This window comes from Monodelphis domestica, chromosome 5, assembly GCF_027887165.1.
Source record: "Monodelphis domestica isolate mMonDom1 chromosome 5, mMonDom1.pri, whole genome shotgun sequence".
In the NCBI taxonomy this organism is placed as follows: Eukaryota; Metazoa; Chordata; class Mammalia; order Didelphimorphia; family Didelphidae; genus Monodelphis; species Monodelphis domestica.
The window spans coordinates 48,508,385-48,535,683 of NC_077231.1; the positions used below are offsets into that span (position 1 = coordinate 48,508,385).

The following is a 27,299-nucleotide window of genomic DNA, read 5'->3' on the forward strand; positions in this document are numbered from 1 at the left end:
GAAGGTAAGCATATATATGTATATATATGCTTACCTTCTCAAGTAGTGGGGAGGTGAGGAAGGAAAAGAGAGAATTTGGAATGCAAACTTTTAAGAAATAAATGTGGAAACTTTGCATATAATTGAGAAAAATTTAAATAAAAATTAAATGTAAAAAAAAAGGATTGATAATGTATAGGAATGAAGCTTCCCAGGAATCAAGAAGCTTTAGGTGTTTTTCATTTCTTTATCACAAATATTTTTGGAGTAATTTCTACCATTTTTCTACCTTACCAGTGGTAACAAATAACGCTTCTCTCAACCTTCATTTAGAAGATCCTGTTAAATTCTCTACTTCTTCAGCCTCTTCAATGGATCCTAATACAGATGCTCCAAGTATCTTTATGGTGGCCGATGCTTTTGAGCCTATGATAGATAAATCATCTCCAACAACCCCTTTCATTACCTGTGAGCCATTCTTACAGTTAGCTGCAACTTATTTTTATCTTCTGATTTTATTCATAGGGAAAAGCTCAATATGGAGGTGGTTCAGTTCTTCTGATAGGTTACAAATTAATGAAATGTGCTTTTCTACCTTAAAAGCAACAAGAGTTAAGTAAAAGACATCCAAGAATCATGTGATTCTTGGCACCTATCGCCCTCTTTGCCTCCATTCTACTGCCATTGTTACAACATGATTGAGAATCATTTAATACTTTTGTCTATTTCATAGATCAGCATAGTCAAAAGAATTGATTGCAAGACAGTTAATTTTCTAGTAATAAGCCTGGGTATATTTAACAAGGCTTGAACCGAAGACACAGGTTGTTTTCTGGGTCTTTGCTTGAAGCCTTCCTAGTCCCCCTTGACTCCCCTCACTCAGGGCTAAATGGCAAGGTGGACAGATCAATAGACTCAGATGCTTAATAGCTCTGTGTCCCTGGGAAAGTAAGTCACATAACTGTTTGCTTCAGTTGCCACATCGGTTAAATTAGCTGGAGAAGGAAGTGGAAAACCAATCCAGTGTCTTTGCCAAGAAAGCTCCAAATGGGCTCTTAAAGAATCAGACACAAACTGAAACAACTGAACAACAACAACTAACTCCACAGCATAGTGAGATATCAGAAGGCTTTTGAGATCTGAAAATAATAAATGTCTTATTTGGTGTTCCTGTTTTATTGTATTACTTTGTATTAATTCATTTTAGTGCAGATAAAACTGATGTAAAATCTACAATACAACTCTTAAGAAAAATCCTACTTTAACTAGGCATATTCTGTACTATTCTCTCAATGGAGAGTCTAAAATATGATCTGTTTATTTTCACAGAGATTTAAATTACAATAATCTAGATGAGTTCCCCACTGCAATCAGGACGCTCTCAAGTCTCAAAGAATTGTAAGTATTTGGAATAAACGTACCAAAGTGATTTCTTATACAATGTTAATGATTTTCACTTAATGATATTATAAATTCCCAGAAAAATCAGTAAGTTCAAAAATATAAGAAAAAACAGAGACATTACAAATTGTGTATTTATTTCTCTCTTAATGGCCAACAGAAATAGCATCTGCTGATTATTATGTGTCTTTTCCCTAGCATGTCATCTTTGTTTTCTTTTCTTAAATTCTACTCTCTTATTCTATGCACTTTATAGATGTCTCTTGCAGTGGTGATGATGACAGTGATAGCAAATATCGAAGGCAACTGGGTAACTTGCAGAATGATCCTAAATTGGCTAAATTTATGCCAGACTAAGTTGCATGAGTCTACATTGTAGAAATCTCTAAGTGCCATCTTTCAGGAGGAAAAGACCATAGCTGGATCTAACCAAAACCAACTAATAGCTTTCCTTTATAGTTCTATTCTGTAATTAAATTAATTTTTCTCTGTAGTTAGAATTAATACGGTACCCAATATTAAGAATATTCTTATACAGTAAGATGGACATACATTTTGTGGGGCCCTAAGAGAATTAGATGTATGTGTGAGTGTGTGAGTGTGTGTGTGTGTGTGTGTGTGTGTGTGTGTGTGTGTAAGGGATGGGGTAAACAATAGTAAGAAAAACCTCAGAGGCTCAGCATCAGTAAATCCCATATGTGGTTGTCTTACATGCTTAACTTTAATCTGGGAAGTCACTATCATATGTGGGCTGGGAAACTAAAGATTTTCCACAGGAATGATTTAGCCAAAGACTTTCAAAGGATGCAGAGAGTCTATTTACTCCATTCCCCCTGCCTTTGGACCTAATTTATCCCAGACAAATGAGCAGTAATGTTAATAAAACCCTCTGGGGGTGGTGGAATCTTCCTCCCTTCTGGCATGTGTCCCTCACTGTCAAGAAATCCCTTCTGAGAGCTACCCTAAATCTGTACTGTAACTTCAATCAGTTTCTTCTTTTTCCAGCTTCCAATAATCCCCACAATGGACAAAAATGAGTTGTCTTCTCAGAGTGTTCTTGCTTATTGTTCTATTGGTTGTCAGAGGTGTTTACTTTCTTCCCCCAGAGTTGGGTCATGTTTTCACATAGAACAGAGTTTACTGTCAAGTCTCTTTGTCTTCCTAGTGAATAAGGGCAAGTAGCTAGTTTTTCCTTGACTCTTGATTCTCCACCCCTGTACTTGGTCGGGTGCCAAGTTCTTGTCTTTTGTATCTCCACAACATCTCTTGTATGTGATCCCTTCATTCCATTTGCCCCACAACCAGGCTTTCTTCACCTCTCATCAATACTCTTGCATTTGTCTCCACATTGGTCTTCCTGTTTCTATGGTTTCCCCTTGCCAACCCATCCTCCAGGCTGCTACCAAAGTGATAGTCCTCAAATATATTCAAGAGGTGTCAGAGGTTCCCTTTCCTATGGGATTGATTAAAAGAAACCTCTTCCATTTGGTAGGGCAGCTAGGTGGTGTAGTGACCTGGAGTCTGGAAGACCTGAGTTCCTATCTGGCCTCAGACACTAACTAACTGTGTGACCCTGGGCAAGTCACTTCACCCTATTTGCCTCAGTTTCCTCATCTATAAAATGAGTTGGGGAAGGAAATGGCAGACAATTCCAGTATCTTTGCCAAGAAAACCCCAAATTCTGTCACAAAGAGTTAGACAGGACTAAAATGAATGAAAAAAATCTTCTGTTTAGGCATTTAAAGTCTATTATATATATATATATATATATATATATATATATAATACAATCTAGCTATGACCTATGGCGTTCCCATTTTTCATGTAACACTCCTTCCTTCCCCCCCCCCCCAAATGCCCTCTACATTTCAGCCCAACTGGTGTGTGTATTGTTCCTAGTACTTGGTATTCCATTTCCTATCCTCTTGGTTTCTGCAGACTATTCCATGAGCATGAAATGCTCTCTCTCCCCAATATTAGCCAAGATAAATTCAAAGTGGGTCAATGGCAAATATTAAATAGGGAATGAAATCATGAATAAATTAGGTGAACATAGACTAGTATAGCTGTCAGATCTATGGGAAAGGAAGGAATCTAAGACCAAGCAAGATAGAGAACATTACAAAATGTGAAATGAATGATTTTGATTACATCAAATTTAAAGATTTTGTACAAAGAAATGCTCTCTCTCCAAGTCTCCACCTCTGGGAATCCCTATTCCTTTTGAAGGTTCGGCTCCAAACCATCTCTTTATTTGAGTCCTTTCCTATCTCTCTCCCTACCAGTTTTCAGTATTTCCACCCTCCCCCCCAAAAAAAATTACCATGGATTTCCATTGTATATAATTTTGTATTTATGCATTTGTGTTTACATCACAGGAAAAGACCCAGAATATCAAGGAGGTGCTATTTTCTGTTGGCCATTGATAGGAGAAAATGTCTATGTATCTGTGCATGTGTGTACATGTGTGTGTGTCTGTACCAACAGAGAAAACATTTGAAATGTCTCTTCTCTTCTCTATCCATGAAGCTATAATACCGTTTCTGCCATCTTAGGTAGGCGCTCCTTGAGGGCAGGGACTCTCATCTTCTCATGCCCCGGAACATACCCCATAGCTTTTTGTTGAATTCATGGATTTACGGGTCATCTGTGAATTAAACTTTATATCTTATATTACTAGCAAACATTCCCACAGAGATGTTCATTTATTCTCTCATTTGATCCTGACAACAACCCCTATAAAACAAATGTTGTCTCCATCTTACACATGAGTAAACTGAGGCTTAAGTGACCATCCTGGGGCACACAGCTAAGAGGAAAAATTCAAACTCAGATCTTTCTAGAATCAAGTCCAGCATTCCTATTCTGACTATAAGAGATATTAATATTAATTAATTAATAATTAATTGATATTAATTAATAAAATATTAAGCACAAATAAATATTACTACACAGAATTTATATTACCTTCTCTCTTACCTTTGTTCACTTCTGTTTCCAACTGTCTTGTAACACATTCTTAGCTTCTATAGTAAGAGTGTTTCAGGGGCACAACTGGGTGTCTCAGTGCCTTGAGAGCCAGGCCCTAAGATAGGAGGTCCTGGGTTCAAATTTGGCCTCAGACCTTTCCTACCTATGTGACCCTGGGCAAGTCACTTAACTCTTTATTGACTATCTCTTACCACTCTTCTGCCTTAGAACCAATACACAGAATTGATTCTAAGACAGAAGGTAAGGGTTTGAAAAAAAAAGTGTTTCAGACTAAAACAGTTTTAAACATTGGGATAGTGTGTAAGTGGAAGAGAAAGGAAAAAAATAAATTTAAAAAAGGAAAATTACTTCTGGCCATTTGCACTGTCTAAGAAATGCTAGATGAAGAGTAAATGGAAACCAGAGCTCCACTGCTCAGATTCCCCCATCAGTCTTGCTCAGTTTATCAGTTCAAATCAGCAAATGTTAAATGTTTAAATATTTACAGTTTAGGAGTTAATATGCTAGGCTCTGGGGGTACAAAAACTAAGATAAAGATGCGCTGTAGATAATACTGCACATATACAGATAAGCTAATGCATTAGAATAGCTTAATATGTATAACATGTATAAGGACAAACTAATTTCAGGCAAGTTGATGAGTAGAGAGGGACCACAAAAAAAGCTTAATAATAAGATGCCACAGGGGGCAGCTGGGTGGCTCAGTGGATTGAGAGACAGGCTTAAAGACAGGAGGTCCTGGGTTAAAATCTGGTCTCAGACACTTCCCAGCTGTGTGACCCTGGGCAAGTCACTTGACCCCCATTGCCTAGCCCTTACCTCTTCTGCCTTGGAACCAATACACAGTATTGATTCCAAGACAGAAGGTAAGGGTTAAAAAAAAAAAAGATGCCACAGAAGCTATGATCTAAAGGAAACTAAGTATTCTATTCAGAAGTCAGAAAGGCCTAAGTTCAAGTCTAGCCTTGAATATTTATTAGCTGCATGACCCTGGGCAAGTCATTTAACTTCTATTTGACTCAGTTTCTTCACCTGTAAAATAGAGTAATAATAGCACCTACCTCCCAGGGTTGTTGGAAGGATTGATTAAGATATTTGTTGTTATAATTTAAAATTATCGGGGGTAGCTGGGTGGCTCAGTGGATGGAGAGCCAGGCCTAGAGATGGGAGGTCCTGGGTTCAAATCTGACCTTAGACACTTCCTAACTATGTGACCCTGGGCAAGTTACTTGACCCCCATTGCCTAGCCCTTACCACTCTTCTGCCTTAGAACCAATACACAGTATTGATTCTAAGACGAAAGGTATGGGTTTAAAAATAAATAAATAAAAAATTGGGGGTAAGAAATATCAGTTGATGGAATTGGTTAGGCTACCATCATAACCAATAAAGTGACTTCTAGATCAATGGCCCTCCTAATTGAACCCCAGCCCCCAATCCTCATGAAGCAGCTTAATTAATTCAGCCCCTCCCTTGAATATCCCAAGACAAACAGTTCATCAGAAGGTGGTCCATCAAACCCTCAGCTGGTAGGCAGGTGAAGGTCTGCTTGCACCCTGGAAAAGAATCCTTGCCCCCTTCCTTTATTAACCAAACCCCATTTAAAAGGAGGATATTCTTTGGGATTCCTAAAACAAAGAAAATGCACCACCAAGTAGTAGAGTGGAGAGATTCTCAGACCCAGAAATACACAGTGATTCTCCCTAACATACGACATTGGGGGCTCCCTGATACAAGAATTAATGCCATATCTGAGAAAATAAAGCCTCGCGTCATAAAGCACTTAGCTCAGTGCCTGGCATGACAATCCTGGGCTCCATCATCGTTGGCTCCTATTGTCGTTGTTACTGCTTTTGATTCCTCTGTAGAAGACCCGAGATGTGATGTGGATTGTCAAGTAATGTTGACGATATCTATAGCTAGCAAGTCTGTTTGCCTGGGCTATTTCTAGACCTCTTAAGTTTGGATTTGCCATTATAACCAGCTCCTAAGAAGATACGAAAGGAAGACGCCTTCTTAACGACTGTATAAGCTCCATGAAGGCAGGGAGTACCCCTATCGAAAACTGGTATTGGCTCCGGGGCTGAACACAGTGCTTGGCCGCCTTGAATGAATGCTGAGTTGAGTTCAATTGAAATTGGCACGGGCTTGGCACCCCCAAAACAGAGGCAAACCAGAAACAGGGAAATTCCTTGAAATCGAGCGGGCAAACTGTATCTTTTTTTTACATGTCAATACAATTTCTAATAATTGTTTTCTGACATTTTGCAATCTGTGATCTTAAAATAGAATTCTCTATCCACAAATCATGATAGAGGTGCTTGTGACTGCCACATATTAAAAAAAACTACTAGATCATTTTTATCACAATGCTAATACTGTCCATACTATAACTTTTCTCTTTCTAGGGGATTTCATAGCAACAATATCAAATCAATACCGGAGAAAGCATTTGTAGGCAACCCTTCCCTTATAACAATGTAAGTGGCCATATAGAGGAGGGTTTTCTTAGATTGAATGGACTTTCTATATTTTTCCATTGCTTTTTATTCCTGGTAATATGCCTATATGGAAGAATGGATGTATGGATGGAAGTAGGTTTGAAATGGTTTAATGTCAAGTTTGGATGATAGTATGAAAGGGACATTAATAAGTTAGTTAATCAATATTTATTAAGTACCAACTATGGCAAACATAATTGGGGCAGCTAGGTGGTCCGGTGGAGAGAGTGCCAGGTCCAAGACTCATCTTCTTGAGTTCCAATTTGGCCTTAGACATTTACTAAGTGACCCTAGACAAGTCACTTAACCCTATTTGCCTCAGTTCTTCATCTATAAAATAAGCTGGAAAAGAAAATGGCAAACCCAACCAGTATCTTTACCCAGTAAACCCCAAATGGGATCGCAAAGAGTCAGACACAACTGAACAACAATGTGCCAGACACTCTGTTAAGTGCTGGGGATGCAAAGAGAGACAAAAGACAGCCCCTGCCCTCAAGGAGCTTACAATCTAATACGCTGGAGAGTATCTAGAGGAAAGTGGTAAGAAGGAGAAAGAGCTGAGTATATGACATATGAGAATCAATGAAAAGAATTGGGAGAGAAGACTTAGTAGTAGGGACAAGATAACAGTTTACAAGGATATGAAATGGTCAACTTGAGGGCAAAACAAAAATGGTGGGTGGAAGGTGCAAAGAGACCAATAGAAGACTGATAAAATCAGAAAAAGCTTCTTTACCGATTAAAACCATGCAGAAGTGGAATCAATTGCCTAGAGAGGTGGTGAGTCCCTTCTTGGAGGTCTTCAAGCAAAAACTGGAGAGCCACTTAAGTATTCCCTAGTGGGGATTTCTTTCCTGCCTGAGTTGGACAAGATGATCCCTGAAGTCCCTTCCAATTCACATATCCCATGATTCTGTCATTCTGGTGAAATGCCATGGTATATAGGAAGCCCATTGTGAAGCAAGAGATCATTGACCTGTTAGCAATCAGAATAGCATCTGTACTATTCAAACCACCCACATCTTTTAAATATGCAGCAGCCATTGGTTTTCTGCCCAGGCCTGCCTTTCTACAGTCTCCAGAAAGGATTTAATTAGTTTACGTGAATATGTGCACTTATAAAAAGAATTACATGCTCTGTCCAAAATGGTATCATAAAAGATATATTATAAATCTAACACAAGCAGAAGAAAGATGATAAACAGATATGAGTAATTGAAAAATACCTTCCCACTAGAATTTCTGCCAGAAACATATGATGGTTACAGCTTAGGGTGTGGGCTGCATTATGATGTTGGGGAGAGGGAAGCTCCAAGTACTAGGGAAACAAAGTCAGAGAGTTGTGCAAAACTAGTCTAAACTACTCTTACAGCTTTAAGTCCTTTTTTTCCCCCAAAACATACTTGATGGCTTGATAGAGAGGACATCCACAATCACACGAGGCATTGTCTACCAAACCCATCACGCCAGATAATGTTGTCTTATTTTGTAATTCAGGAAACTATACGTTCATAATGTCTGTCTCTATTGACTCTCTACTACCAAGGTAATGATTTCTTTATGGAACAAACACAACCAAAAATAAAAATGTGAAGAGCTATTTGTCCTCATTAGAGGAAGCTGGCACCATTCAATGGGAGATAAACTGGCATTGGTTTCCTCTTTTTTCTTCCAGGACCACATTGTGGAGTTTTAATCACTTTCTTGACATGCTAATATCTCTTAATGAGAACTTACAACTCCTACAGTTTACAGAGCAGGTTAGCCCAACTGTAGTCTCCACCAATGCTAGATTATTAACTAGAAGATTACGTCTCACTAACAAATACCATCACGACAACTTCTGGGTAACAAATAATAAATTCCCGCCAGTATCTCATGATTTTTTAAAAATTCTATCATGGAAAATTCCAACACAACAGCTTGTACCTAGGACTTTGCTGCTATTTGACCTATTGGTTCATTGTTTTTATGTGTGCTAAAAACGTCCTTTTTCACCAAATTTTAACAAATACTCCAACGTCTAGAAATGCCTTCTTCCTGGTGGATTTTTGGCCCAGGTTGAGGGCAAATGATGATTCTTTTTTAAACATAAAGAACCCTCGATGAGTCTTTTTATTTCATTATATCCAACTAGAAGCAATCCTAGAAGTCATCCGGCCCAATTGCCTCATTTAATAGTCAAGGAAATTGAATCCTAGAGAAAAGGGACTTGCTCAAGATAACAGTGTTAGCATACATTGCCAGACCAACATTTAAAACTAGGTCTTCTGTTGGTACTTTCCATTATTCTATGCTTCCTCTCAATTCTTAGTATTCCTCCATCTAATCTTAATATCATGAGATCACAGATTATAACCTGAAAAAACCTTAGAGCTTTTCTAATTCTATCTCTTCATTTTTCACATAAAGAAACTGAGGCACCTAGAGGTTAAGTGACTTGCACACAGTCTTGTGTCTAATGTAGGACTTGAACCCAGATCTTCTCAACTCAAAGTCTAGTTCCCTAGTCATTATGGCATGCTTTGAGAAATTTGTAATTATACATAGCACAAAATTCTTTGTACATCACTAAATGTTCATTGAACTTCTTTTGAGATTCACCTATCACTTTGTAAATAGAATCGCTTTGTGCAACTTTATTTTTAATCCAAACTTATGATTTCATCAAAGGAGGGAACTCCTTGTGTGAAAAGTCCTTCCACAATGCAAATTAGCCACTCACAGGCAACTTATAGACCTGGTTCAGTGAGGGATTAGGTGACTCACATGATTCAGAGACAGGATTTGAACCGGGGTCTTCTCAACTCCAAAGTATGGCTTTTTATCCTCTACACTACAATGCCTCTTCTTACGGGATCTTTTACAATAGAAATGATATTAATGGATTTAACGTGCTTGTTATTTCAAACTATCATCCATTTGCCATAGAAGCTTTATACTAATACTTAACATATTTTTATTTTTTGGCAGACACTTCTATGATAATCCAATCCAACTTGTTGGGAAATCTGCTTTTCAACATTTACCTGAACTGAGAACACTGTGGGTTCTTACTTCTGCCAAAAACCATTTTTCTGATGAAAAATTATGCCTCTCCAGACTCTTTCCCTTAATAACCTTAAAGTGTGTCCTTCCCTTTAGGACTCTGAATGGCGCTTCGCAAATTACTGAATTTCCTGATCTGATGGGAACAACGAGTCTGGAAAGCCTGTAAGTCCATGAGTTCCGTTGCTTCAGATTGTCCAGAATCAATGCACTTCTTTGACTCTGGCTAGCTCTAACCTCCATGATTCAAGTATTGCATTATGTAATCCCTGAATAAAAGAATGTGTCTACTTTGTGTTTCAATAGGACCCTGACCGGAGCACAGATCACCTCTCTTCCCCACACCGTCTGTGAGCAGTTACCTAATCTCCAAGTGCTGTACGTTTCCGTAAGGTTGATCATATCACGTAAATAGAAAACTTCCACTTCCATGTTGCATGGGGATCTTTTTTTCAGATGTCCTTTCACATAGAAAATTCTATTCTCACAAGTCTCAAAGCCTTCTTTTTTCTACTATTCCTTCTTGGGCCAGTGAGCAATGAAAGGGCATCCCTGCTCCCAGTCCCACAATGGGGCATTTGCATATGTTGATGTGCCTACCTTTTGTTTCTGGGTCACACAAAATGGCCATTAATGTCTCAGTTGGCAAGAGTTTCCTTTCACAGTCAAAGGAAATAAAGCAAAATAAACCAAAAAATGAACCTTAACGCTTAAGATTTAGTAGAGCAGAAGAAAAATCTATAACGAATCATCGGTGTAAGACATGTCAAAATAAAAAATGAAGCCAAGAACTCTGCATTATTTTGAACAAGTCTTCCCAGATTTCTCTGAAACTGGGTTTTTTTAATGATAGAATAGTATTCCATTCAATTCATGTGCCATAATTTTTTCAGACATTCCCAAATAATGGGGACCTCTAAGTTTCCAATTCTTTACGACTACAAGAGTATTAAGAGTTGACATAAATATTTGTGTATATATGGGTCCTTTTTCTCTTTCCTTGACATATTTAGAGATAAGCCTATTATCTTGTCAAAGGCTACATGCAGTTTTTGTAACTTTTGAGGCACAATTCCAAATTGCTTTCCAGAATGACTGGACCAATTCATAACTCTATCAACAGTGAACAAATGTGCCTACTTTCCCATAGCCTCTCTCTTGGTCTTAGTATCTTGGATTTTTTTGTTGTTGTTTGTTTATTTTGGTTTTTGCTTTTAAAAAAAAGCCAATTTTTTATTTGCTTAAAACTTCTGCATATTTTTACAGATTTACATATTTTTCCATGGAGAAGGGTAGGTGGAAAGGAATGAAAGCAGTTTTCTGTTCTTTGAAAAAATAAAATTAAATATTAAAAAATGAAAGAATATAATTGGTGGACACACACACACACACACACACACACACACACTGATAAAATCTGCCAAAATCTCTTCCTATAGCGTAGGCACTATATATCTTTGACAGTCATGGCTAACATTTAAATTGCTTATATGAGCTATTTATGCCTCTCTCCTCATTTCTCAAGATGTATTTAATTGAATTCAATTGAAACTCAACTTGAGTTCAATTGAATTTTTTAAAAACACCTAAGAAGCCCCTACTAGGTGCACAGAACTGTGCTACTTTTTTCATACTGGCAATAAGTGGGAGAAGTGATAAAGACTAACCCTCCTCACTCTCCTATTCCTATAGTGTCCTGCCTCTCATTCTCGATTTGGAAAAAATACCGAATAAAAAAGGAGGGAAAGGGAAGGATATAAACATTTATGTGGTACTTACTCTATGCCAGGCACTGTGCTAAGTGCTCTACAAATATCCTCTTATATGATCATAGAGCTAGTTGTTCTGCATATCTTTTGTTTCATCAATAATAATAATAATGGTTACTCCTAGTAATAGTTTATATAGCCATAACTTTCATAAAGTGTTATTGTTAATAACAAATATTTTTATTTCTATTATAAAATTAAATATACATAATTTATTATCTGATATATTATATAACAAATATACATATTTATTATATTTGCATATAATAAAATATATAAATTATATATAATTACTAACTTATAGTACTTTAATGTTTACATAGAACTTTACCTGATTTGCTCTTCCCACCATTTACTAGGTGCTATTCTTATCCCCATAAGAGGAAAGTAAAATATATTTAGGTAATTAATATTCTACAGAAGATTCACCATTATAATGCTGTTATAAAGTCTTCCATGTTATGCTTCAATTCATTTGAACAAAAATTTATTAAAGGGAAGGGAATGAGCATTTCTAACAGCACTTACTTTGTGACAGATACTAGACTGAGCACCTTTCACAAATATTGCATTTCATCCTTGCAACAACCCTGCAAGGTAGGGGTTATTCCTCAATTTACAATTGAAGAGTCCAAGGTAAACAGATTAAGTGACTTGCCCAAGGTCACACAGCTAGTAAGTGTCTGAGGCTAAAACTGACTTTCAGGTGACTCCAGGTCCAGCACTCTATCCACTATGCTGTGAAATATTACAATAGAATTGAAGGGGTTTTAGGAAAGAAACATAGAAGAAACATATAAATATTCTGATTTTATTAAATAAGGAAGGGGAAGGGGAAGGGAAAAGGGAAAGGAGAAAAGGGAGAGATTGTAATTATTTTACCCTCTAAATTATAAGCTATCTGACTAGAACTATCTTATTTCTAAGTACATTAAAGGCAACGTCTTTAGGGATTAGTAATCTTACAACAGTCTTTTGGTGGGCAAAGTCCAAGAATCCCAGGAGAAATATCCAAAGGTGGTCTGTTCTATCTGCCCAGCAGAAGAATGAAGACTGCCTTCTTCTCCAAAGTCAAAGATATTCCCAGGCTTGTAATTTGAATGATGGCTTCTCAAGCCTCCTCCTTCGTCCAGGTCCAAAGAGATCGTGCCAGTTGCTTAACTGTTTCTCTGGGATTCTATTCCACCAGTTCCAGGGAAAATTCTAATCCCATGCCCTGTCAATCACCCATGTCCTAAGTCTTATTTCCTCTTTTAACAGCCACCAGCTGCCTTTAAACGCACAGCAGAAATATAATGTTGGGTAGTGGACAGAAAGCTGGTCTCAGAATCAGAAAGAGTGGGGTTCACATTGTACCTCTTACATATGCTGACTACATGATCCTAGGCAGGTCACTTAACTCAATCAGTGTCCCCTAGCAAAATGTCACTTAATCCCCACCAAAAAAAAATTCCAAGGCTATAAATTGTTGGCCTACATTGGAATTTCCTCTTTGGGGATTTCCTTGTATCAATGAAATCACAAGTATAGTTCTTTCCCCCCCCCCCCCGCCAAAGAATTGTGCACACCACTAGGCACTAGTGATGAAAAGATAATAGAGTCTCATCCATCAACGATTTTTCATGGGGGAGAAAATTAATCTATCAACAATCATTTACTAAGCACCAGCCACTGGGAATACAAAGAAAAAGCAGGAAATCTCTGATTTAAGGAGCTTGCATTTCTAATGTAGGGAGTAATATATAAATTAATGGATACATGGGGCAGCTAGATAGCACAGGGGGGAAAACTCTAATTCTCTAGTCAGCAGGACCTGGGTTCAAATCTAACCTCAGACACTTCCTTGCTGGGTGACCCTAGGAAAGTCACTTAACCCCAATTGCTTAGTCCTTGCCACTCCTCCGCCTTAGAACTGTTGCTTAGATAGAAGGTTAAGAGTTGTTGTTGTTGTTGTTTTTTAATGGAATGAAGAATTCAGAAGGGGAGCTTTATGGATTTCCTATGGACTATCCAACTAGAAATGTGCAGTATGTAGTTTAGTGACGCAAAACTGGATCTTAAGAGATCTCTGGAAAATATCTACATAGAAGTGAAAGAGAAATGTAATAGAGGCAGAGCGTGATTCAGGCAAAGCACATGATGAAAAAGGGTATCAATGGCCCCACACATTTTGTTCTACCACCATTTGGCTTTCTCTCCACAACACCAATCCCAACCACCATCTTCTCGGCAGGCTCCCATTTCACCATCCTCCTCCAGATGTCCATTACCTCTTGCCCAGGCTATTGCAATAGCTCCTTCGTGGCCTTCCTGCTTCCAGCCTCACCCCTCTCCAATCCACTTACACACATGCCAAATTGATAGTCCCAAATCCCAGGTCTGACCATGTCACTTTCCTGCTTAGGAGACTCCAGTGGCTCCTTCCATTTGGAATAAATGAGTCAATTCAATGAGCATTTATTATGTTCTAAGCATATAATAAAAATACAAAAATTAATCCACCTTCGACAATCTTAAATTCAACTAGGGCAACATCATGGCAAGGAAATGCAAAATAAAAACAAAGGGATTCTTTTTCAGGAGGAGCAGGGATGACTAATGATTAAAGCAGCTGTAAAATACAATTTCTTGTTTGGTATCTTGGGACGATTCTAGGTATATTGCTCATTATCATTTTCCTTCAGGTACTCTCAGGTCCGGTCAAACACACTTACTTGGTTTTTCCCCATTCACATTGCTCTATCTTCCAATTCCATGCCTTGTCATCTCCATGCCTTTCCTCTTCACCAACTCGTCACAGAATCCAAAGCTTTCGCCAAGGCTAAGTTGAAGTGCCAGCTCCTACCCAAAGTCTCTCCCAATCCCCCTAGTTGTTCCTTCAACCTAAAATTCCTTTGTACACTTGTATCTATTTCATATTGACTTCTCTGGGGTCATCCCTCTCTCCAATGGAATACAAACTCCTTGTATCCTTGTATACTTGTCTTGTATCCCCAGAATTCAGTACAGTGCCAGTAAATAGCAGGTGATTAATAAATGTGACCCTAGGAAAGTCACTTAACCCTAATTATCTAGTCCTTACTTACCTACCACACATCTGTCTTGGATCTGATGCTTAGTGACAACTCTCATACAAAATGTAAGAGTTTAAAAAATTAAAAATAAAAATAAATTCTTGTGGAATGAAATGTAAATGAATGATGCCAGTGTGGTAATTGTATATGAGGTGGATGTAGAAAGCATCCCTCAACACCGTGCCCGGTTTATGCCAAGGGAAAATTAATCCAAAGTAAATAACACGCTGTCCTTGATATATAAACTCGTTGTCACTAACTCACTACCATATGTTTTGAGTTGCAGTTTTCCTATTACGGTAATATATTTGCACTCGTGTGTCCCCATGGTTTTACCCAGCCCCCTTAGTGATCGATGCAACATGTTTCCATAATGCCTAGCCAGGGTAACAGATTCAGGGTTAGTTGACCATAAAGTATACCTACCTGGTCCTATCAGACCTGTAAAGGTGAGCTCATTAAAACCATACTCTAACCAACTGAGGTTACCAACCAGAAATGGTCACAAGAGAGCTATAGTCACCCTCCTGATTAGCTTCCACCCAACAGATAATTGCTCCTATAGAGGGGGAAAAAAAAGTCCTGGTCATCCTCCGTTGAGCAACAAGCTTGTACCATGACTATCACCAATGCTACCACCATTCCACCATTACAATCTCAGCCCACTCTGGAAATATGTCATGTGACCAATATCTAGACTACCAAATATCAAACACAGATTTCTCACACATACACCAAATACAGCATCCAGTAACGAGGAGACCACGGCAGAATTGGGTGGAGAGAAAGGCTCCCATTGTCCAAAAGGCACTTAGCAAGTTAACGTGGTATTTAAGGGAGGTCGTGTTCTATGCACAATAGTGGACTTAGAGGCAGGGAGAAAGGGGAAACCTTTTTAGAAACCCCTCCAAAGCTGTTTCCCCAAAAAAGGAAATAAGGATAGATTAGAACCATGTGAATTCAAAAAAGTCTTTTTTTCACCCAAGAGACTTTGTTACATAAATGATTTTCTTTGCGAAACGAAATGTCTGTTGATGTGTAGACCTAGTCTACCTGGAATGTGAGGAGGCGAGGACTTTGATTAGTTGTTTCTTTTGTGGAAACTAAATAAGAAACACGACTGTGACTTCATTAACACAATCGTCTAAAGTCTAAGCCTTTAATCTGATTTCAGATGAGGTACAATACAACCAATAATTAAGCAATATGCTGACATTTCCTCTTATAATTGTTCCACAACCTTGGATTTGGTATTATTGATGGTAATTATTCTTTGTTTCTTTGTGAATATGCCAGGAGCCCCATATTTCAAGTATTAGCTCACTCTGAATATGTTCAGCATTAAAAGCCTTTCTAGTCATTATATTTTGGCATCGGTGACAAATTGCTGGGGTGCCAATCTATTCAAATAATTCTTGGACATATTGTAAACATTTCCATGTTCTAAATATGGAAGTAAAGTTAGTAGACTGCGCATAACTCTTCAACTATGTCGACTCAGACGAAGTAAAATAAACATTGAAATAATAATTTGAATAATTCAAGGGGAAAAGTAAGAAAGAATTATTGTGGGATTTTGTTTTTGCCAGAATTGTCTAACTTATAAAATACTGTGACATCGTGTATAGACAGTCAGCCTTGGAGTCAGGAATGCTTGGGTTCAGATCTTAGATCAGCTATATTCTAGCCATGTGACCCTGAAGAGTTCCTTAAGGGACTGCTAGGTGGCCTGGAGTCAAGAGGACCTGGGTTCAAATCTGGTCTTGGACCATCCTGATTGTGTGAGACCCTGGACAAGTCAGTTAACCCCATTTGCCTAGCCCTTTAATTTAGAGTTGTTACTAAGACAGAAAGGAAGAGTGGTTTTGTTTGTTTTAGAGTGAGTTACCCTTTTATTATCCTCAGGCAACTCCCTAAGACTATGTTACAGAAAAGCTAGCCATCTGCATCAATTGGAAGTTCCCACAACATGGATGCAATAATGGATGTCATCCAAAAAAGCATCAAGATTGTAACCAATACTATATGCCATGTAATCTCATATAATTTAGTTTTTATCTTCATTTTGGTACTTTCGTTTGTGGAGAGACACAAGTTTGGCATTGTTTATTGTTCTCACTCAAAATGATCTCTGGGCTTGCTTCTTCAAAATTAAATTAAATCGCTTTTTAACACAAATTGTACACTCTTTACTAAATCAGCCCATTATAGATAGCTAGATTTGAAATCAATATGATATGGTTTGAATATTGCTTCAGACACTGTGTGACTCTGGGCAAGTCATTTAACCTCTGTATGCCTCAGTTTCCTCATCCATAAAATGAGGTGATAGAACTCAAAAAAACTCTATAAACCCTTCTGGTTCTAAATCTATGTTCCTCCAAGTGATGCTATTTCCTGCCATGCTCCTCTTCCCTAAAGCACTGCTCAGTGGGTACAGGTAGAAGCTCAGTGATGTCTTTAAGCAACACCCAGATAACTGTTCATTGAGGATATTATGACATAAGGGGATTCTAACTCAGAAATGGGCTGAATAGGGGGCAGCTGGGTGGTTCAGTGGATTGAGAGTCAGACCTAGAGGTTCTGGGTTCAAATCTGATCTCAGACACTTCCCAGCTGTATGACCCTAGGCAAGTCCCTTAACCCCCATGCTCTAGCCCTTAACATTCTTCTATCTTGGAACCAATACACAGTATTGATTCTAAGATGGAAGGTAAGGATTAAAAAGAAAAAGAAATGGTTTGGATGAGAAAATTCTTGAGTCCTTCTCACTTCTGAGGTTCTGTGATTCTGCTTCCAAATGAATTAGTGACAATTTCTTCCTTTATCCCTTATGAAAAAAGACTAATTTTAAAAATTCATTTGTTGACAAACTCTGAACAAATGTTGATCAATCTTTGACAGATAATCAGATAACAGTAAACTTTCATAATGAAGCTTCAGACTTTGTGCTCAAGAGAACTAGGTTCTAACGCCTGCCACTAATTAACTGTGAATTTGGGGTAATCATTCAATTTCTCTGGCCTTGACTTTCTCATTGGCAAATTGGAAGGGATTAAATGGTCTCCAAGGTTTTTTCCAGCTTTAAGATTCTCTTTGAATGCCTCCTAGATAGCATTCTTGGCAAAATTTCAGAGGCTGGGTGTGTGTGTGTGTGTGTGTGTGTGTGTGTGTGTGTGTGTGTGTGTGTGTGTGTGTGTGTGTGAAGTGCCTATGTGTCTGTGTTTATATCTCAGAAATATGAGAATAGAATGAGATAACATATGTAAAAAGCTTTGTGAACCTTAATGCACCATCTATATAGCAGCATTATTGTTGTTACTATTATAAATAACTCATTTTGTACTCAATAACTCTGGGAGGCAAGAGTCATTTTATTATATACTTATATATTATATACTTATATATAATACATATTATTATATAATACTATTATATTTATATAGTTATATTTTAAATTTTCATATTCATATATGTTTATATTTTATTATATAATTTATATTATCCTATAGTATATGTAATAATTATAATGTAATTAATATAATCATTTCTATACTATGATAATTTCTACATAATAAATTATTATATAATATATCTACATGCATGCATGCATACATATTCCAGTCCACTATTTATAGTCCAACCTTTAGCAGAGTGCTCTTTCCATTACGCTTGGGAAATGGGCTACAAAGCCAGAAGAAATAAGCTTTTCCTTTTGGCAGACCAGTATGCCAGGAATCTAGAATAAGGTCCTTTAGGGCAGAGACTTTTTCATTTTTGTTTTTGTAAACTCAGCACCCCATGCAGTGCTCTGCCTATAGTAGACACTTAAGGTTTGTTTAGTTGAATCAAGTACCAAGTACGTAGAATTGTGTTGGCGCTAGAAATATTGGTATAGAATTCTTTTCTTGGAAAAAAAAAACAAGAATATTATTGCATCACCATGTAAAGTCAGTCCTCATTTGAAAATCTACCAGGATAAAATTCACAAGGCATCACTCTATGCCCAAATCACAGTTCTTGCAAAGGTGCATAATTATTCCTTAATAATCCCTTGGACAACTTGCAACTTACTCATTTAGAAAGAAAATTAAGTAGAAAATCTAAAATGTGCCAGATTGCTCAATGAATGAATGAATGATCTGATCTACAAGAGAATTGTGTGTAAGAGTGCTTGTGATTGATAGAGAGACATTTTACAGATCTAGAAAGGAATACAAAGAGAAACAAGATTCTGCTGCTTTTAATAATACCATGGGCAAGTCATTTAATTTTCCTGGGTCTCAGTTTCCTCATCTGGATAGCAGTATGTAAAACTGGCCCCAGTACTTGAAATAGTCCCCCTTCTGACTGCCACCTCTTAGAATCCCTGGCTTCCTTAACGACTCAGCTCACACATCACCTTGTACAGAAGGGCTTCTGATCCCACTCCACGTCTGCTAGAGCCTTCCTCTCTATCAATCTGTATCTCAATGTATCTTGTAGCTACATAGTTATTTCTTTGTTGCCTCCCCAATGAGATGTTTTAAGGCGAGCCTCCATCTACCCTGCAGATACCTTATATGAGTCTAATTGTTGATATATTATCTCCCCAACTAGAACTTAAGCTCCTCACCCTTTGTTTCTTTTCCCCGGCGCTTAGCATAGTACCTGGTCCATAGTTATTATCTAATAAAGGCTTATTGATTGATGGTTGGACTAGATGACAACTAAGCTCTCTTCCAATTCTAAATCTGTGATCCTATCAACTAGCTCACTGGGCGGTATGGTTATTGGTATGTTGGCTTTTTTAGTTAGGTCAGTTCATAATTTGGGGGAAAAAACTGTTATTTGGGTTCTGTTGGGGTTCACGAAACTGGGGTGATTTATTCTAGTTTCTGTTTCATAGTTCAGTTTGAGTTAAAATCTCTAGACTTCATATTTCCAAGACAGCTTACACTTGACTCGTCCATGTGTAATGAAATGCACTCCATTCTTTTGTAAATCCCATTTGTTTCAATAAACTAAAAGCAAAATAAAACAAGTATTGCAAGTTTAAAAAAAACTTAAGTGACTTTTAAAAACATGAATTTTCAGTTATGTAATGGCCATTTAGTTTTAAGAATTCGAATCAGGCATGAAAATATGTGAGCTAATTAACTGATAAGTTTTAAAGAAAAGAAAAATTTTATATAATATTTCTTTCTCTTTGCCTTTCTCACCCCCTCTCTCCTTCCCTCTCTCCTTCTCTGTCTCTCTGTCTCTCTCTCTCTCTGTCTCTATTTCTCTCTCTCTCTATCTGTCTCTCTGTCTCTCTCTGTTTCTCTCTCCGTCTCTGTCTTTGCCTCTGTCTCTGTCTGTCTGTCTCTCTGTCTGTCTCTGTCTCTCTCTGTCTCTCTGTCTCTGTCTCTGTCTGCCTGTCTGTCTGTCTGTCTGTCTGTCTGTCTGTCTGTCTGTCTGTCTGTCTGTCTGTCTCTCTCTCTCTCTCTCTCTCTCTCTCTCTCTCTCTCTCTCTCTCTCTCTCTCTTTCTCTCTCTCTCCCTCTCTCATCCTTTCTGCCCCTCCCCTTCCCCTGTTAAGGTCTGTGCAAATTACCATAGCTTGTTTCTGATTAGTTATATTATGTTATAAATAAGTCCAGATGTTTCTATTATTCTGTAATTTGTTGAGTTTGGGCTAAAGTCTTTCTAGAGGTCTCCCCCACCCACCCCCTGTCATGATTGATTTCCATGTTAGAGCTATGTTGTGAATTGGAGTTTTTCCATTGGTTTTTAACCCAATAACTATTCCCTTCATCTAGAGAGGTAGCAAGTCTTGGGATCAGATGCAAGATCATTTAATTTGACAAAGTTCATTTCACTAAAGTAATAACTAGAAAGTCTGCAGTTGTCACATATATATATAGAAATAGATTCTAATATATCAAATATATATTAATATATAAATATAACTAGACTAAGCAAATTTACATTGATTAAAGAACTGTAATTGCTACATTTTCAATAAACATATTAAATCTACAGCTTAATCCAACAATGGCCACAAATATATCATTGGTTCATTTTTGTGGACAATCCAGAGCCTCCCTTTTGAAAATGTCATCTTGAAGAAATGAAAGTAAGATCTGTTTTGTTCCAAACAATACATAACAGATATTTTCTTTTTTTCTACTTCTGTTTTTCAGGGATCTGTCTTACAACCTGATAAAAGATTTACCCTCCTTCTCTGTTTGCCAAAAACTGCAGAAAATGTAAGTGTATGAAAAAAGCCCACTTCCACGTCACCTCTTAACCGAAATGTCTGAGCACCTTCTTTGGGAGGTGTGGGCTTAGACAGCTGCCCAGAGCACTGAGTAGTTAGTTCAGTGCCTCACCTAGGTGATACCTGATCCCAGACTTTCTCTCTTCCAAGCATGCCGCCATCCATTCCATGTAATGATAATAGCTAACATGTACTCAATGCATTAAGGTTTGTGACGTACTTTCCATCTATTATATCTCTACAACTCTGGGAGGTAGATCCTCCATTTTATTGTTGAGAAAACTAAGCTAAGGAGCAGCAAAGAAGGTATCGATCTGTATTAGTAGAGGATGCTTCTCATGGCGAGCTCCCCAAACCAAAGAAAGCACCGATCCCTTCCCTATCCCTCGCCCCATCCCAACTAATTTGGCTGATTTTGTGAAACTGGAATCTGTTGAATAAGGATTCCAATCTTTTCAAGTAGGCTAAGACGGAGCTGACAGGTATTGGTTGTAATACTAAAGAGCAGGTATGATCCTCAATTAACTAAAATCAGTCCCACTCCCTTGTGGGATGCCTCAGATCTATTTCTCTGAACCAAAGGTGCTTAACAGTTCTCTGATGTTGATAATCTTTAAAACGAGACTCTCAACTATCATTTCAGCGTTCTGCGGCACAATGAAATCTCTGAGATTAAGGCAGACACTTTCCATCAGCTGATTATGCTTCATTCACTGTGAGTATGAGCAGGGGGGGGGCTCCCTTCCTCCCTCCCTCCCTCCCTCGCCCACAATGATTTTTAGATTTTTTAAGCAACTCCTCCCCACCAAAAATGAATTTCTTTTCATTTTCCACTCTCATCGTTGGACTCCCAAACACATATTTGCCAAAGAAAAACAAACATTGTTTTTCCTGCTGATAATCTCCAGGATTAAATTTGAAGTTGTGAATTTGCAGTCACAATATCTACTGGTCTAAAGAAGTTAACTATTAATAAGCAAGAAAAAAGGCAAAACTGTTCAGTCTTCTACAGTATTTGTCAATTATGCTGTTGGTAATTGGTGGTGATCAGTCAGCAGCAGACAAGAAATGGGTTGCAAAGGCCCTTCCAGAATGTTCTGCCAACTTGTCTCTGCTCTCCGGCTCCTGTGTCCTACTAGAGAATATTTCTGTAGTTCGGTCAACTAATAACTGTAATTGCATTACTCCCAGGTTGTTGTTTGGTTTGGTGTTAGGGGTTTTTTTGGGGTTTGATTTTTTTTGCTAAAACCATAAAAGTCCTCAACCATTTTTAAAAGCTGCCTTTAATCACAGTAGCTCACATTTCTATAGTGTTTTGCAGATGACAATAGCCTTTTGTGGCAGCTACTACAAGCGTGACCGTCTATATTTTATAGATGAGGAACGCGAGTCTCAGAGAAGCGAAGAGATTTGTCCAAGATCACATGGCTAGAAGATGACAGAAACCTTATTAAAAACCAGGAGTTCTCCTTTCACAGCTAGAATTCTTCCCATTATCCCATGCCCTCTGGTTTTCAACAGTTTCTAATAGTATTTGCAGGGGCAGCTAAGTGGCACAGGGGATCGAGAGCTGGGTCTGGATTCAGGAAGACTTAGCTTTGTCTTCCTGAGTTCAAATCTGGCCTCAGACTTCAAACTGGCTCTCCATCCACTGGACCACCAAGCTGTGCCTCCTCCAGACCCTGTCATAGGATCTATGAGGTGAATTATTTTTGTACCAATGCTAAGATGTTTTCATTTTGAAAATAGTACATATGTTGATGTAGGAAATATTGATAGATAACCCAAGTCAGCAAAGCCCTTTATTCCTTCATAATTTTAAGAGCTTTATTATTTATAATATAAAATAAATATAATATATTTATTCATGGGTCTGAGAGTAAAAAGATTGAAGAACCTCTCAGGGCTCTGCTGATAAATGTTTAACAACTGGCACACCAAAAAAAAAAAGTACAATTATGCACTTTTATTTATTTGTTTGTTTTTAAAACCCTCACCTTCTGTCTTGGAATCAACTGATTCCAAGGCAGAAGAGCAGGAAGGGCTAGGCAATGGGGGTTCAGTGACTTGCCCAGGGTTAAAGAGCTAGGAAGTATCTGAGGCCAGATTTGAACCTAGGACCTCCTGTCTCTAGGCCTGGCTCTCAATCCATTGAGCTACCCAGCTGTCCCCCAATTATACACTTTTAGGTTTAATCTTTGTTATTAATTTTTTTATTTTTCATTTTTTAACTCTTACCTTCTGTCTTAGAATTAACACTAAATAATGACTCTAAGGCAGAGGAGTGGAAAATGTTAGGTAACTGGGGTTAAGTGACTTGTCTAAGGTCACACAGCTAGGAAGTATCTGAGGCCAGATTTAGACCCAGATCTTCCAGACTCCAGACCTGATATTCTATCCACTGGTCCACCTACCTGCCCCTGTACTTTGCAATTCTAATGATTTATTAATAGTGTTATTATTGTTAATAAAAATAGTCATTGTAACCATAGCAAGAGGGAACACTGAAACAGGTTTTTGCTGCTACCTTCTAAAAGCTAACATACATTTTACTTTACACTTTCATCATCTTTTTGTTCCACACAACAAAATTTGTTTCATTAGTTTATAGCTATACATATATATTACTTAATAGACATACTTTATTTCTATTAATAAATAGAATAGATAAATAATTAATTTGATAGACAAATATGTAAATAGATTAATAGATGAATGGATGGATGGATAGAAGGATGGATAAAATAAATAGGAAGTAGGAAAATAGAATAGCTGTCTATTTTAAATATAGATTAAAAGAAAATACTCAACTATCCAAAGGTTGACTATATAATTTGTAGGTTTTTCCATCCTCTTTATTCAATTACTCTAGCCAGCTTTGTTCCTTTCATGCCTGCCTCCCAGGCTGGATGGTAAAAATGATGAAAGGAGGTAAAAATGAGAAACATTTCCTTTCTCTGCTGCTTAGCACCTCTAGCAAATGAGAATTCAAGCTTACCGATGAAGGTTTTCCAAGTTACCTAATGCCAGTGGGATACAGGAGTTACTCATACAAAAAACAAAAAATAGAGCTACGCAGATTCATTTGGCTTTAAGTTATCACAGACTATTATTGCACCTTACCTCCTCTACATGATTAGAGGAATTGAATTGCATGAACATCTTCACATTCATGACGCCCTTGCAAAAATGTGGTTGATTTCAATCTCTGCAAGACAGTCATCTGGATTTTCTTTTTTTTTTTTTAAGCTCTTACATTAGTATCAATTCTAAGACATAAGAGCAACAAGGACTAGGCAATTGGGGTTAAGTGACTTGTCCAAGGTCATCCAGCTAGGAAGTGTCTGAGGCCAGATTTGAACCCAGATCCTCTTACCTCTAAGCCTGGTACTCTCTCCGCTGTGCTGCCTAGCTATCTCCAAGCAGATTTTCTAAAGGAATAAGTGAGGTACCATTTTTCTATTAATTATAACTCTTTTTGTTCCTATGGAGATGATGCCCACAGAAAATGTATAGTTTCAAACTGAATGGCATGTCAATTGAAAGGAAGGAACTGGACCCAGGATTTCATTGATATAGGGAACTCCCTAATGAGGACATTCCCTCTCTCAATGTAACTTCATCACCTTCTCTGCCATTTACAGTCTTAGAGAATTGCCCAGGACAGTAGGAAAGTAAGAAGAGAGTAAGACTCCAGGTCTGACACTCCATCCACAGAGCCACCTAACTGCCCTATTGAATTTGTTCATCTTATTTGTAGAGGGAGTTTTCTTACTGAGAGTTACCGTTATCAATGAAGTCATAGATCTGTCCCTTTCTCCCTCCCCAAATATCCAGAGAGAGAAATGGGACAGAGATTCACCAAATCATCTAAAGAATGGGGAAGAATATGCAAGATAAGACAGAATCATTCCTTTTATAAAGTGTACTAAGTTGGTGACTTTTCTTGATTTAGTTGCCCAATACTGTTTGGATAAAGGTCTGGGGAGAGGACGCTGTGACAGGGACACACCAAGGGACCATCTACAATGCCAAGTGTCGTTGATCACTGAACCAGCACTTGGAAAGAACAGGGACACACATGTCACCAGTGTATTTTAAGCACAATCTATGAGTTTTGTGGATTAAACCCATTACACTAGAATGCATTCCCTCCTTGCCCCCCATCTCTGAGAATCTTTAGCTTCTTTCAAGCCTCCATTAGGTCCTTCCTGATTTCGTCAGTTATTAACAGTTTCTCCTCCATTAAATAACTTTGCATTGACTTAATCTGTAAATGGGATGTATTTGGAATATAGAGCATAAACTCCCTATTTCATTTTTGTCAGTATCTCCAGTGGCCTGAATATTTGGGGAGAAGAGAAGGGACAGGTCTGGGATTTCATTGATAAGTAACTCTCTAGGAAAACTCCCTCTACCCATGTAAATCTGCAACTGATTTTAGCTTCTGATTGTAGAAAGTTGATTAAGGGGTTAATTAGGGACAGCTACATGGCTCAGGGGAGAGAGTACCATGTCTGGAGTCAAGAGGACCTGGGTTCACATCTAGCCTCAGATATTTCCCCACCCTGTGACTTGGGGCAAGCACTTGATTCTATTTGTCTAGCCCTTCTCCTTCTGTCTTGGAGTTGCTACTAAGACAGAAAGGGGGGATTAATAAATTTTAAAAGAAAAAATTAAATGACTTGCCCAAGCTGCAACAATCCATATCAGTCAGAAACTTTAAGCCACACCTCTTTGGCTTCCAGAGTTTGGCTTTTCTACCCACTGCACATAAATGTTTAACCACATTAATAAATGCTTGCTGAATTGAGTTGAATTCTTTTTATCTTTGCTATGTTCTTCTAGACTCTAATTTACTGAGTACTTACTCTGTAGAGTAAAATTAAAAGCACGAGCAAAAAAATCTATTAATCAATAAATATTATTAAGCACTTACTATGTGCTAGACACTATGCTCAGTTATAATTTCATGCATTCATTCTTGGGGGAAATACTAGGGTGTTTTTTCAAACTTAGATAATGAAAAGAGTTTACATAATTTTTCTATTCCCTTTTTTATAGGGATCTAGCTTGGAACAAAATTGTTACTATTCACCCTAATGCATTCTCCTCTTTGCCTTCTCTGATAAAACTGTAAGTATTCTATTTCATTTTTCTTTTGTTGCATAGATAGTCATAATTTGGGGCCCTATAGTTCATAAAAGTTCTGGTTGATCCAATGGCATCTCTAACTTGTATTTCATACAATCCAAAAAGAAGTACTAGCCATAATATGAGTCTATTCCACAATCTGCATTAACCATCTCCCTCTCCAAGAAGTGCTCCTGAAGGAAACATAAGTCCTTTGAAAGAACACATCATCCGCCCTTTGAAAGAATAGTTAAAAGAAAGCTAAGTAATAAGGATAGGTTTTCAAGACAATCTGAAAATTCAAAATGGTAGAATGAAATGAAATTAACGTCCCATTCATTTCTGGGAGTGCTTTATTTTCATTCTGTGTTGTTGAGTGAAAAAATCAAAACATTCTTGTCCTCACTCCATTTTCCTCACAACCTCCCATCTACCATTTTATCCTTCTTGCTTTCCTGCAAGTAGGGATCAATTCATTCTTTAAATTTGTATCAACAACACCTAACATGGTTGGTAGGGGATCGGGGGTGGATTGTTGACTGTTGCCTATCACACTTCAAGAGAATCAAAATGGTATCACTGGTGTCTTTTGACTTAAGCATAATTGGATTTAAGTGAGGCTGAGCTGAGCAAAGTCATCAGCCTTACTCTCTTCCAGAGTCATCCAAGAACAAAGGCAAGACAAAAGTCAAGACCTACAGGGTCCATTGAAGGCATACTTGGCAAATATTTATTGATTGATGTATTATTTCTTTCCTATCTCCTTCCTCCCCTACCCTCTGATACAAGGGAGAGAGCCATCAGTCAGCCAGGCAGAGAGGAGGAGTCTGTCCTTTTCTCCTCCTATTATCATCATAGCCCTGGGCAGTACCAATCTCCAATTGAAACATACAAATCTCCACCACCTTGTCTGTACTTACAGGGCAAACGGAAATGAATAGAGAACTTGGTCCTTGGATGGAAATGAGACTGCTTTCTTTCACAATTGAAATTTTAAGTGGAAAGGTCATTGGGAACTAAAGCTCAAATGGTTACATTTATGGTTGTATACATTAAAGTATGTGGGTATAATATATGAAAAGATTCCTCAAACAGTTTCCAATTAAATGGGGCCCTACTTAGGAGACTTTTATTGAGGAGAATAATAATCTTTAAGTTGTTTT

At 37.8% G+C, this 27,299-nt stretch overlaps 1 protein-coding gene across 2 annotated transcripts in view; it reads left to right on the forward strand.

Annotated features, from left to right (window-relative positions):
- LGR5 (leucine rich repeat containing G protein-coupled receptor 5) overlaps positions 1 to 27,299 on the forward strand; it is a 193,039-nt gene that overhangs the window by 156,653 nt on the left and 9,087 nt on the right. Inside the window, exons 7-14 of one of the 2 annotated variants that reach the window (XM_001370010.4) lie at positions 1,309 to 1,377; positions 6,780 to 6,851; positions 9,846 to 9,917; positions 10,017 to 10,085; positions 10,227 to 10,298; positions 20,927 to 20,992; positions 21,647 to 21,718; positions 26,068 to 26,139. In XM_001370010.4, coding sequence (XP_001370047.1) covers positions 1,309 to 1,377; positions 6,780 to 6,851; positions 9,846 to 9,917; positions 10,017 to 10,085; positions 10,227 to 10,298; positions 20,927 to 20,992; positions 21,647 to 21,718; positions 26,068 to 26,139 — 564 coding nt within the window. The remainder of the gene's footprint in view (positions 1 to 1,308; positions 1,378 to 6,779; positions 6,852 to 9,845; positions 9,918 to 10,016; positions 10,086 to 10,226; positions 10,299 to 20,926; positions 20,993 to 21,646; positions 21,719 to 26,067; positions 26,140 to 27,299) is intronic. The other variant, XM_007503051.3, reaches the window with a different exon arrangement.